Below are 14400 nucleotides of genomic sequence, written 5' to 3' on the forward strand. Positions count from 1 at the left end.
CCCATGTGTATCCATCCTGGCCCCCTATGCGTATCCATCCTGGCCCCCCCATGTGTATCCATCCTGGCCCCCCCATGTGTATCCATCCTGGCCCCCCATGTGTATCCATCCTGGCCCCCCCATGTGTACCCATCCTGGTCCCCCCATGTGTATCCATCCTGGCCCCCCCATGTGTATCCATCCTGGCTCCCCATGTGTATCCATCCTGGCCCCTCATGTGTATCCATCCTGGCCGCTCATGTGTATCCATCCTGGCCCCCCCATGTGTATCCATCCTGGCCCCTCATGTGTATCCATCCTGGCCCCCATGTGTCTCCATCCTGCCCCCCCATGTGTATCCATCCTGGCCCCCCATGTGTATCCATCCTGGCCCCCCCATGTGTATCCATCCTGGCCCCCCATGTGTATCCATCTTGGCCCCCTATGCGTATCCATCCTGGCCCCCCCATGTGTATCCATCCTGGCCCCCCCATGTGTATCCATCCTGGCCCCCCATGTGTATCCATCCTGGCCCCCCCATGTGTACCCATCCTGGTCCCCCCATGTGTATCCATCCTGGCCCCCCCATGTGTATCCATCCTGGCTCCCCATGTGTATCCATCCTGGCCCCTCATGTGTATCCATCCTGGCCGCTCATGTGTATCCATCCTGGCCCCCCCATGTGTATCCATCCTGGCCCCTCATGTGTATCCATCCTGGCCCCCATGTGTCTCCATCCTGCCCCCCCATGTGTATCCATCCTGGCCCCTCATGTGTATCCATCCTGGCCCCCCATGTGTATCCATCCTGGCCCCCCCATGTGTACCCATCCTGGTCCCCCCATGTGTATCCATCCTGGCCCCCCATGTGTATCCATCCTGGCTCCCCATGTGTATCCATCCTGGCCCCTCATGTGTATCCATCCTGGCCGCTCATGTGTATCCATCCTGGCCCCCCCATGTGTATCCATCCTGGCCCCTCATGTGTATCCATCCTGGCCCCCATGTGTCTCCATCCTGCCCCCCCCCATGTGTATCCATCCTGGCCCCCCCATGTGTATCCATCCTGGCCCCTCATGTGTATCCATCCTGGCCCCCCCATGTGTATCCATCCTGGCCCCCCATGTCTATCCATCCTGGCCCCCCATGTGTATCCATCCGGCCCCCCATGTGTATCCATCCGGCCCCTCATGTGTCCATCCTGGCCCCCATGTGTCTCCATCCTGCCCCCCCATGTGTATCCATCCTGGCCCCCCATGTGTATCCATCCTGGCCCCCCCATGTGTATCCATCCTGGCCCCCCCATGTGTTTCCATCCTGGCCCCCCCATGTGTATCCATCCTGGCCCCTCCATGTGTTTCCATCCTGGCCCCCATGTGTCTCCATCCTGCCCCCCATGTGTATCCATCCTGGCCCCCCCATGTGTCTCCATCCTGCCCCCCCATGTGTATCCATCCTGGCCCCTCATGTGTATCCATCCTGGCCCCTTATGTGTATCCATCCTGGCCCCCCATGTGTCTCCATCCTGGCCCCCATGTGTCTCCATCCTGCCCCCCCATGTGTATCCATCCTGGCCCCCCATGTGTCTCCATCCTGCCCCCCATGTGTATCCATCCTGGCCCCTCATGTGTATCCATCCTGGCCCCTCATGTGTATCCATCCTGGCCCCCCCATGTGTCTCCATCCTGGCCCCCATGTGTCTCCATCCTGGCCCCCTATGTGTATCCATCCTGGCCCCCCCATGTGTATCCATCCTGGCCCCCCCATGTGTATCCATCCTGGCCCCCAATGTGTATCCATCCTGGCCCCCCCATGTGTCTCCATCCTGCCCCCCCATGTGTCTCCATCCTGCCCCCCCATGTGTATCCATCCTGGCCCCCCCATGTGTATCCATCCGGGCCCCTCATGTGTATCCATCCTGGCCCCCATGTGTCTCCATCCTGGCCCCCCCATGTGTATCCATCCTGGCCCCCCCATGTGTCTCCATCCTGGCCCCCCCATGTGTATCCATCCTGGCCCCCCCATGTGTCTCCATCCTGGCCCCCCCATGTGTATCCATCCTGGCCCCCCCATGTGTCTCCATCCTGGCCCCCATGTGTCTCCATCCTGGCACCCCCATGTGTATCCATCCTGGCCCCCCCATGTGTATCCATCCTGGCCCCCCCATGTGTATCCATCCTGGCCCCCAATGTGTATCCATCCTGGCCCCCCCATGTGTCTCCATCCTGCCCCCCATGTGTCTCCATCCTGCCCCCCCATGTGTATCCATCCTGGCCCCCCCATGTGTATCCATCCGGGCCCCTCATGTGTATCCATCCTGGCCCCCATGTGTCTCCATCCTGGCCCCCCCATGTGTATCCATCCTGGCCCCCCCATGTGTATCCATCCTGGCCCCCCCTTGTGTATCCATCCTGGCCCCTTGTCCTGGCTTCATGTACAGAGAGAGAGAGGACAAAAAAAAGATTCCTCTTACCTTCCTGCGCTTCCAGCGCCGTGTTGCGTCCTCCTCTGCAGGTCCGCAGTGCACTTAGTAAAATGGCCTCCGACATAGCAGAGGCCGGCAGTGAATGTGTGCGCACATCGCTTGTGGCATGTAACGGTGATGTCATATGCCAGTGACGGCAAGCGCACACTCTTCAGTACTGATTGGGACATGCGCCGCAGCGGTTCAGGTAATGACCCCTGCATGCGCTCACCCCTGCACATACTCTGCCTGCGCTTTTAAAAGGCCCGCACCCCTAAAAACCGCAGACTTTTTTTTCTTTCTCTCTTCTCTTCTTCTTCTCCTCCTTTCCTTCCCACAACCAATGGTCCACCGGGGATTTCCCCGATACCCCGCCAGGCCAGTCCGACTCTGTGAGTGTGTGTGTATATATATTATATTTATTTTTTCCTTTTAAGTTGAGGGCTCCAATTCCAGCTATTGCTGTCAGACCTATGATTTCTATCTACTCCACAGTGTATAGGATAATGGGGTACAATAAAATCGTTAAGGACGAGACATAACTAACATTGTGCAGTGACTCTGTTTTCCATATAGTGACGGATTATTTATTTTTTTAAACTCTTTTTATTGAAAGATTCCACAAAATAAGATGACAAACATATGACAATGCAGCGTAAGATCAGAATAATCCGTATAATCTCCATCCACAGTGACAGAGATATAATATCACACTTTCAGAAATAAACAAAACGAATGAGACACAGCATTCACCATAATGTGCTCTATAAAGCATTGCTCCTCCTCACCAACAGGTCCGTTATCAGAGTTATGAGCTCGTACCAGGTCAGGTTATAATAGACACATATTCTCAAGCCCACACATATCATCACTTTCATACTCTGGAAGGGATATACATCAGGGATTGTATCCAAGATGGAGGAGACCATGGCATTAGGAGCCAAGTGTGACAAGGGTGAGTTACACCACCATTCCCGAATCCTATGGAACTTCTGGGGACATCCTCTGTGTCTATATAATATGTTTCCATAAGGAATTATGTCGTTTGCTAATTAGGAAAGCCTAAGGCCAGAAATAATCCCCATAAATCACTGTACATGGAGACTTTGGGATCAGATCATTTCTGTCCGTTGTGTTTGTGGAAACAAAAAATCTTTTCTAAAAGCCTCAAACTTCTGTGTGTGACTCAGAGCTGAGATCTAACGTGAGAGAAGATTCCAGTGCGGGGAAGACGGGAAACCTTCATATAGACGGCCGGCGGGGATGGAGGCAGTGACCGACTCTGGCCAAATCTGTCTCTAGAGCCGCAGTAGGAGATGAAGATGTCGTCCTCATCATGAAGGAGTTATTTCTCATGTCGCGTGTAATGAATATCTCCTGCAGTATTGCTAATGCCGATTCCAGTGTCGGTAATGAGACGAGAATTAGCGTTATGGAAGATGAGTCTATGAGGAACGTGTTCAGCTGCCGACTCCGAGGAGGAAACTGCTTGTTGTCTGTGGCCTAAATATATAGGTTTTATTAGTAGATGTCAGGGGAGAAAACTAAACCCTGTAAGATAATAAATCTCCTCATATGTTTCCCTTATTATCTCCAGTAATTGTATTATTACACAGGATTCTTATGATGTTACATCGGATCATCTTCTTCTCATTCAGGTCTCTACAATATCGGATCCTCTCAGGGAAGATCTTCTACAGAAGAGAATTTTCCTGATTTACCCATCAAGGATGGATATGGACAGAGACAAGATGGCGGAGAGGATGTTACACCTCACCCTAGAGATCCTCTTCCGTCTCACTGGAGAGGTGAGAGATTCTGATGACATCACATTACATCATTCTTATCTATGGGAGTAATGGACAGAACTGGAGAGGTGAGGACTCTGGAAATGTCTGGAGTGAGATTTATTAATGTGTCTCTCCATAACCAGGATTACACAGTGGTGAAGAAGACCTCTAGTGATCACTGTCAGGACCCTGTGTCTGAGGGATCTGGAAGACCCCTGAGCCCAATCACGGGGCCTCCACCTCTCCCCCTGATCCATGAGGACATCAATGACCAGAAGATCCTAGACCTCACCTACAAGATAACTGAGCTGCTGACTGGAGAGGTGACACTGCTGGGAATGCTGGGACATTATACAGTAACACTATGAAGGGATCGGGGGGATGACGGTATCATTGTATGTGTCAGGTTCCTATAAGGTGTCAGGATGTCGCTGTCTATTTCTCCATGGAGGAGTGGGAGTATTTAGAAGGACACAGAGATCTGTACAAGAACGTCATAATGGAGCCCCTCACATCACCAGGTAATAGACAGGACTAAATACACACGGCCTATAATTATCTGTATGTAGAGAATGAATTCAGTCCCTGTATGTGTTTCCTCCAGATCTATCCAGTAAGAGGACAACACCAGAGAGATGTCCCCGTCCTCTTCTTCCACAGGACTGTAAACAAGTAGATCCCAGTGTTCCTCAGGATCATCAGGTAGATGGAGAGAAGGTGTCAGGAGATCTTCCCTATGATGTGTAGACGGCTGTGAAGGTCTTGTGCTCAGTCTTGTTTTATCCACCAGTATTATATGTTTTATACTTGTGTAATGAGAACGGTGGAGATGGCAGGATTAGAGCTGATCATAGATGGGACTTCTCCATCTGTCAGTGACTTTTACAATATTTGTTTCAGGGTGAAGATCTGACCTATATTAATACAACAGAGACATATGTGAGGGGTGATGAGCGGTGTAAAGAGGAGATTCCCACATATGACTACCCAGGTGAGTAGTAACCACTGAATGCAGAGAAGTCACAGATTCTTCTCAGTCACCGGCTGTGGCTGCTTTATGGGTGGTGTAGTCCGTCCGTATTACCATGTTCACCATTTTGCCTCTAGACCACAACATTCTCCTCCACCCAAAACTGTTCACATGACTTTGGGCATTGAAAGCCCTTTTCTATAGAACTTACAACCTGGAGGATCCACCTACCCCCTGGGATTAGGAGACGCTGACCGTTACCTGCCCAGATTAACTATAAAGCCAAATGACAGCGTACGTAGAATGTGCTGACAAGATAGAAAATCACTTGAAGAAAAATCTTATGCTGGGCCTGTAAGAGAAAGCGGAGGGTAATGATGCTGTTGGCTTCCTAGATCCCTGAGATCTTATCGGATGAATCTTCTCTCCCTTCTGTGCTGCTGAATGTCTCATGGTCCCTACAAGACCAGGTCCAGTCTTTCTGGCCAAACTTCCCTTTTATGATCGACAACAGTAAATGTGCAGTGAGGCCAAGTGTGAATTTCTGTACAATAACAGCAGAGTTTCCCTTTATCCTGACTTTTCAATTTGTATTAACACTACTATATTTTTCAAACTATAAGACACACTCTTTTTTCTTTCAAAAATGTGGAGGAAAATGGGGGGTGCGCCTTATAGTTCGGATGTACCGGCTCTGGCTGTGGTGGGGAGGTGGGGGAACGGCATCGGCGGAGCAGCGGGTCACACGAGGCTGGAGCCGGTGACTGCGGCTAACTCCTGTTCCCGCTGCTAAAGAGAAATGAATATTCACTGCATTCCACTCCCATGGGCTTTGAGGGCAATGAATATTCTTTTCTCTTTAATAATAGTATCTTGATATGATTAGCCCCCAACCCCAGTCCTGGTATGCATGGCCCCATCCTTATATTTGGCCCACACCACCATCTCCATCCTGGTATGCATGGCCCCATCAGAAAACATTAAAAAACAAACCATCACACTTACTTACCCCGCACTCCCTCGCAGCGTCCTGCTCCGGTGCCATAAACTGCTATATGCTTGTAAGCAGCACATGGCAGGGACGACATGCACTGCTCACAAGCAGAGCACAGCTGCCAGGACTGTGCATGCAAGGGGCAGTGAGTATTCATTGCTCTTCAGTAGCGCGCAGTGTCAGCCACCGGCTTCCTGCTGCTACCGGCGGTCATGTGTGCCGCTACTTAAGAGAAATGAATATTCACTGCATTCCACGCCCATGGGCTTTGAGGACAATGAATATTCATTTCTCTTTAATAATAGTATCTTGATATGATTAGCCTCCAACCCCGGTCCTGGTATGCATAGCCCCATCCTTATAATTGGCCCACACCCCCATCCCCATCCAAATCCTTGTATGCATGGCCCCATCAGAAAACATTAAAAAACAAATCATTACACTTACTTACCTCGCGCTCCCTCGCAGCGTCCTGCTCCGGTGTCAGCAACTGCTATATGCTTGTAAGCAGCACATGACAGGGACGTCACGTGCTGCTCACAAGCAGAGCACAGCTGCCAGGACTGTGCATGCAAAGGGCAGTGAGTATTCATTGCTCTTCAGTAGCACGCAGTGTCAGCCACCGGCTTCCTGCTGCTACCTGTGGTCACGTGTGCCGCTACTTAAGAGACATGAATATTCATGAATACTCACTGTTCTCAGCGCTGCTTACAAGCATAATGCAGTTGCTGGCACCAGAGCAGGACGCTGCAAGGGAGCGCCGGGTAGGAAAGTGTAATGGTTTTTTTTTTGTAATGTTTTCTGATGGGGCCACACATATCAGGATAGGAATGTGGGTGGGGGACACTTATAAGGATGGGGTCCTGCATACCAGGTCAAGATGGGGCCCTGCATACCAAGACGAGATGGGGCCTTGCATACCAGGACGAGATGGGGCCCTGCATACCAGGACGAGATGGGGCCCTGCATACCAGGACGAGATGGCGCCCTGCATACCAGGACGAGATGGGGCCCTGCATACCAGGACGAGATTGGGCCCTGCACTGCATACCAGGACGAGATGAGGTCTGTGCATACCAGGACGAGATGGGGCCATGCATACCAGGATAGGGATGAGGTGCAATGCATACTAGGATGAGATATGGGACCATGCATACTAGGACGAGATGGGGGCCCTGCATACCAAGATAAGGATGGGGCCATGCACACCAGAATAAGGATGGGGCCATGCACACCAGAATATGGATGGGGCCATTCATACCAGGATAGGGATGATGGGGTCATGCATACCAGGACAAGATTGTGTCCCTTCATACCAGGTGTCACGGGGCAGTAAGGGGAAAACAGGGGATATGGAACCATTGCCTCTGAACTGCCCCTAAGACTAAGGGGGTGCTCTGACTTTCCTTAACTTGGGGGTACACTTAATGGTAGTGAGGCCCAAGTCTCCGACCTGTCCCTCTCCTGCAATGCTCCAGGACAGCAGAGTTAGCCACCTGAAAACAGCAGACAACTGAAGATCCACAGGACTCTGTCAGCTCCTGAACTCCAGCTTGGTTGGTCTCCAAAGAGAAACAATATCACCAACAGTTAGTTGGTGCACCTGGTGAGCTTATGTAGAACGGCGGGAGTGGTTTCCGCCTGCATAGGTAATTAATCACAATGCAGTAACACCAGCGGCCACCAGGGGGAAAAACTCAGCAGAAGACCAACTAAACATGCAGTAACACCAGCTGCAAAAACTAATATTAACCCCCGATGACCTGAAAAATGGATCGTGACACCAGGATAAGGATGGGACCATGCATACCAGGATGGAAATGAGGGGGCCATGCATACCAGGACAGGGATGAGGGGGCCATGCATACCAGGACAGGGATGAGGGGGCCATGCATACCAGGACAGGGATGAGGAGGCCATGCATACCAGGACAGGGATGAGGGGGCCATGCATACCAGGACAGGGATGAGGGGGCCATGCATACCAGGGTAGGGATGAGGGGGCCATGTGTATCAGAATGGGGATGAGGGGACCATATATACCAGGATAGGGGATATTAAGTACAGAATTGAGAACATTTTTTGCTTCAATTTTTTCCCCTAATTTCCTCTAAAACTTAGGTGCGCCTTATAGTCCAAAAATACGGTAATTTCAAGGAGGATTGTAATAAACTACAGGACAAACATTCCACCTGTGCCATGATAGATCTCTAAGCTGTGCGTGGCCGATGGCTGTAATATACATTTATTCCCGCCTGCAGGAGATGTGTTGGCTCCAGCCCTGGTTTCATAGATTCTCTCCACATCATAAATCACATTGCTTTCAGATTACTTCACAATCGCTCCTGAAATGGGGGCGCTAATACTTTCTCTACTCTTCTGGTCAGGACTCATAGTGGCTCCAATGGTCCACCATAAATGAGTGCAGCTCCAGTTTAGTGTTCTCCCCTCGTACATACGTTGTTGTTGTTGGGGATGTAACATATTTTTATTCTATGTCTTTTTTTAACCTGTTCATTCTGTATGATGGTTTAATTGTGGTGGGATCGGCCTTCCTGCCTAATGTGTGTCTGTAACTCCCTGATAGTCCTGAAAAAAAGCTCTCCATTGCCTCTTCCAAATGTCTGAGATGTCTTAAAGGGAACCTGTCAGCCGGATTGTGCTCAGTAACCTACAGACACTGTCAGGTTGGCACCGTTGTACTGATTACAATGATACCTGGTGATGAAATCCGTCTTGTGGTTGTTGTTTAATCTGTATTTGTAGTTTTCAGTTAATGAGATTCTCGTGCTTTGGGGCGGGGCTGTGGGCGGGGCTTTATGAGGTGCTCTGATTACATATTCATCTGTATTGACTTATGACAGGTTGTGGATCCCTCACTGACCTGCCCCCCATTATTACATAATGCATATAATAGTGTTGTAGTGTTGATATTATTGTTGACAATGCCTATAATATTGTGGCTATTGTGACGCTTGGAAAAATAAATTTACAAGGGACACCAGCGGCGCCTGTCCAGTATCATCTATCTCTTATAGTTTTTACTGCGCAGGTGCCACCATCGCCGGTGACATTTTTCTGGATGTAATTTTTTATGTAAAATAGGGGGCAGGTCACTGAAGGATCAGTGTCATAAGCCAATACAGATGAATATGTACGCATAGCACCACATAAGGCCCCGCCCACAGCCCAACCCACATCCACTCCCACAATCCCACCCCAAAGCATGAGAATCTCATTTACTAAAAACTACAAATAAAGATTAAACATTAACCAGCCCAAGCAAGGCACATCTATTAGATGCGCCAATTCCGACACTTTGCCCGGCTTTTCCCATTGGCCCTTTAGTGGTGACAAGTGGGGTTCATATTTGTGGGGTTGATGTCACCTTTGTATTGTCAGGTGACATCAAGCCCACGACTTAGTAATGGAAAGGTGTCTATACATTACCAACCCCATAGTTACATCTAATATATAAAGCTGAATGTGTGTGTGTGTGTGTGTGTGTGTATGTCTGGGATTGGCATCTGTACTGTCGCAGCTACAGCCACAAAATTTTGCACAGTCACACGTCTGGATCCCGAGAGCGTCATAGGCTATGTTGTGAGGTGAAATTTTAACCCCGCGCATTCCAATTCACCAAACAATTTTGCCTATTATTCTTATCATTTCTATGGTGTTATCGTCCTTCTGTAAAGCTGGAAAAAACACAATTTATTACCGTGCCAACACAGACCTCCCTCTGACACAGACTGCAGTGGGAGTCCAGTATCACACAGGATAGGACTAGATACTCGGCTCAGCAGTCAGTATCACACAGGATAGGATTAGATACACAGCTCAGCAGTCAGTATCACACAGGATAGGATTAGACACATGGCTCAGGAGTCAGTATCACACAGGATAGGATTAGATACACAGCTCAGTAGTCAGTATCACAGAGGATAGGAGTAGATGCACAGCTCAGCAGTCAGTATCACACAGGATAGGAATAGATACATGGCTCAGCAGACAGTGTAACACAGGATAGGATTAGATACACAGCTCAGCAGTCAGTATCACACAGGAGAGGATTAGACACATGGCTCAGCAGTCAGTATCACACAGGATAAGATTAGATACACAGCTCAGCCATCAGTATCACAGAGGATAGGATTAGATACACAGCTCAGCAGTCAGTATCACACAGGAGAGGATTAGACACATGGCTCCGCAGTCAGTATCACACAGGATAGGATTAGATACGCAGCTCAGCACACAGTATCACACAGAATAGGGTTAGATACACGGCTCAGCAGACGGTATCACACAGGATAGGATTAGATACACAGCTGAGCAGAAAGTATCACACAGGAGCGGATTAGGGACACAGCTCAGCAGACATTATCACACAGGAGAGGATTAGATACACAGCTCAGCAGTCAGTATCACACGGGATAGGATTAGATACATAGCTCAGCAGTCAGTATCACACAGGATAGGATTAGATACACAGCTCAGCAGAAAGCATCACACAGGAGAGGATTAGGTACACAGCTCAGCAGACATTATCACACAGGATAGGATTAGATACACGGCTCAGCAGACAGTATCACACAGGATAGGGTTAGATACACGGCTCAGTAGACAGTATCACACAGGATAGGATTAGATACACAGATACACATGTTGTTTATCAAAAGGCTCTTGAATGAGTTGAAAATAAAATACTATCAATACTTGGGTAATCGTTTAGTTAATTTGTGTTGCAAATCTGTAGTGTTGAATATGATGTGAAATGTTTTTATGTGCAGTATAATCATTATAATTTGTGATAACTAACCACAGTTGGTTACTATGCCCGGGCAACGCCGGGCTCTTCAGTTAGTAGTAAATAAAGACACAGCCAGAATAAAGTCTTTTATTAGAAATAAAACAAAACAGTTTTCCTTTTTTATTTAAAAATAGCAAACACCGTTATACTCACCTAACGCCTATTTCCACCGAAGACCTCGTTCTCCTGTAATAAAAATAAAAAACAACAATATACCATACCTGTCTGTCGTTCTATCCCACACTATAATCCAGGTCTGGGGAATAATTAGTTTTCATCCTGGATGGTGCCAAGATGCGACCGTCCAGGCTGAGAACCACTGGTGAATGAGCTGCTGCAAGCGCAGCATCATTGACCAGCAGTGACATCATCAAGGTTTCCAGCCAGGCTGAACTGCAGTGACCTCAGGACCGTGGGAAAAAGTCAGTGATGAGGTCACCACAGTTCAAGCTAAGTGACGTCACAGCAGATCATCGTGAGAATTCTCTGTGTTATTTTTAAATAAAAAACGAAAACTGCGTTTTGTTTTATTTCTAATAAAAGACTTTATTCTGGCTGTCTTTATTTACCATATAACTATAGGATTAGTAATGGATAGGTGTCTTATAGACACCTCTCCATTACTAAGCTGTGGGCTTGATGTCACCTGACAATACAAGGGTGACATCAACCCCATAAATATGAACCCCACTTGCCATCACTACAGGGCAAGTGGGAAGAGCCGGGAAAATGCCAGAATTGGCGCATCTCATAGATGTGCCTTTTCTGGGAAGCTGCAAGCTGCTTTTTTATCCTGGGAGGGTCAATATCCATGGCCCCTTACAAGCCTGAGAATACCAGCCCCCAGTTGTCAGCTTTAGCAATGCTGGTTGTCAAAAATGGGGGGGGACCCCATACTGGTTTTTTTAAAATTATTTATTTAAATAATTAAAAAACAGTGTTGGGACCCCTCTATTCTTGATAACCAGCCTTACTGAAGCTGACAGCTGAGGCTTGCAGCCCCCAGTTGTGAGTTTTGCCAGACTGATTATAGAAAATACAGGGGAACCCTGTACAGAGGACTGAACCAGAGGAGAACAGCGCTGTATCTGGCAGATTCCGGCCATGTGCTTTGCGCTTTAGTAGGGTGTGGTACTTTCCAGTTGGCTGAAGTAGGGAGCAGATTACTCCAGCTGGACAGCAGGAACAGATCCCAGATGAGATTGGACACACCATATGCAGATGCCCTAATATAACTAAATGACAGAAAACCAGAATAGTAGAAATCCTCATAAAGTGATTCCATTTCATAAATTAATTCACTGAGGGTTATAATCTATAGGAGGAGTGAATATTTTGACTCCACAGCCACTTTCTGGAAAATAACACGCAGTGGATGTTGAAGAGTGAAAATTGCACATCTGCCATTTTATTACCCAGCACATAGTGCCCAGATTGTGCTCCAGGAGACACACACCATAAATTAAGTGGATTCTTCTCACTATAGTATTGCTAAATACAGGGACCCTAAATGTTGTTTGCGCACACTGCAAGACTCCGAAGTGAGAGCGGATTTTGCTGGATTGGTTTATAGAAACCTTATTGCTTTTCAACAGCCTTTGAGCCACTAATAGTGTGGGAACCTCTGTTTTTCCAATGACAGATGATGGACCTGAGTGGGGACTTGTTTTTTGTGAGATGAGAATTGGTATTATTTTCGCCTACATAACATTGATTGGTTTCTTTTTATTCGATATTTGGGAGGCAGAATGAACAAACAGTTGAACACCGCACACTACTGGTTCATCCAACAAGGTTTTCTATTAGACTGTGAACTGTCATTGTCTTGGTAAATAATGAAAATTTTTTATATAGATTGCCATTTTTATGGACAGTTTAAGTAGAAATGTTCAAACTTATAAAACTCAAGGATATTTTATTAAAAAATAATTGTTTTTTATCTTAGATGACTGTACCAGGAAATCAGAAGGACAGCTGACATCTTCAGTTTTTAAATTTGATGATCTTGAAATCCTACAAGATATAACTGAAGGGATTGCTGTTAGTTCAGATATATCATCATCCATTCACAGCAAAGATCTGTCATCTGGACCTATGAAACAGGTCCCGTCTTCTGATTCATTACTGACTACTAAGGGAAATCAAAGTCACAAAGGAGGCAATAAAAAACAAACTGCTCCTAAAGCAAAGAAGCCATTTTCATGTTCAGAATGTGGGAAATGCTTTAACAAGAAATATGATTTTGTTATACACCAGAGAACTCACACAGGGGAGAAGCCTTTTTCCTGTTCAGAATGTGGGAAATATTTTGCACATAAATCAAATTTTGTTACCCACCAGAGAACTCACACAGGGGAGAAACCTTTTTCCTGTTCAGAATGTGGGAAATATTTTGCACAGAAATCAAATTTTGTTACCCACCAGAGAACTCACACAGGGGAGAAGCCTTTTTCCTGTTCAGAATGTGGGAAATGTTTTGCATATAAATCACATTTTGCTACCCACCAGAGAACTCACACAGGGGAGAAATCTTTTTCATGTTCGGAATGTGGGAAATGTTTTAACACTAAATCATATTGCGTTAAGCACCAGAGAACTCACACAGGGGAGAAGCCTTTTTTCTGTTCAGAATGTGGGAAATGTTTTAACAATAAATCAGATTGTGTTAAGCACCAGAGAACTCACACAGGGGAGAAGCCTTTTTCCTGTTCAGAATGTGGAAAATGTTTTACCAATAAATCAAATTGTGTTAAGCACCAGAGAACTCACACAGGGGAGAAGCCTTTTTCCTGTTCAGAATGTGGAAAATGTTTACCAATAAATCAGATTGTGTTAAGCACCAGAGAACCCACACAGGGGAGAAGCCTTTTTCCTGTTAATGTGGGAAATATTTAACCAGAAAGCGCTTCTTAATCGCCATCAGAGCAGTCACACAGAGGAGAAGCCTTTTACATTTTCTTAATGAGGGAAATTTTTTACTTGGAAATCAACTGTTAATAAACATCAGAGACGTCACATACGGGAGAAGACTTTTTTGTGTTCATAATGTTTGAATAGATTTAACAACAATTAAATCTTCTTAAATGGGTTGTCTCTTGTCATTCCTCATGATTGCTGACAAAAGGATAAAACTATATACAAAGAATGGTTGCACTCTATCATGCTAAGGCATGTCAATGTGGAATATATGTAATTAGATTTGCAATACAGCTTTAGAATTATAGAAAAAATATATGAGACTCTTAGCATAAAATTTGGCCAAATATCTGCCCACCAGCCAATGTCAAGGCGGCCTCAAATCTGATGGGTACCTACACCGTGTGAATACCTCTCTAAGGCTGATGTCTGAATTCCAGGGTGAATGTGGACACCTCTGTCAGCAATGCCTGCAT

At 47.1% G+C, this 14400-nt stretch overlaps 1 protein-coding gene across 1 annotated transcript; it reads left to right on the forward strand.

Moving 5' to 3' along the window:
• Positions 1–3357: 3357 nt before the first annotated feature.
• LOC141076401 (uncharacterized) lies at positions 3358–14095 on the forward strand. The gene is made up of 7 exons (XM_073563852.1): positions 3358–3397; positions 3499–3509; positions 4376–4555; positions 4639–4753; positions 4837–4934; positions 5133–5223; positions 12954–14095. Exons 1-7 carry the CDS (start codon positions 3358–3360, stop codon positions 13901–13903), a joined length of 1485 nt encoding a protein of 494 aa, XP_073419953.1. The 3' UTR covers positions 13904–14095.
• The last annotated feature ends 305 nt before the right edge of the window (positions 14096–14400 follow it).

This window comes from Dendrobates tinctorius, unplaced genomic scaffold, assembly GCF_039654945.1.
Source record: "Dendrobates tinctorius isolate UK_male_01 unplaced genomic scaffold, ASM3965494v1 ptg000404l, whole genome shotgun sequence".
Lineage (NCBI taxonomy): Eukaryota > Metazoa > Chordata > Amphibia > Anura > Dendrobatidae > Dendrobates > Dendrobates tinctorius.

Excerpts from the sequence above, each read along its gene's own strand:
- LOC141076401 (XM_073563852.1), top strand. The coding sequence starts at position 3,358 with ATGGAGGAGACCATGGCATTAGGAGCCAAGTGTGACAAGG. Across the intron at positions 4,754-4,836 it reads GGAGCCCCTCACATCACCAG|ATCTATCCAGTAAGAGGACA; the intron begins GTAATAGACAGG and ends TGTTTCCTCCAG. Across the intron at positions 4,935-5,132 it reads GTGTTCCTCAGGATCATCAG|GGTGAAGATCTGACCTATAT; the intron begins GTAGATGGAGAG and ends TATTTGTTTCAG.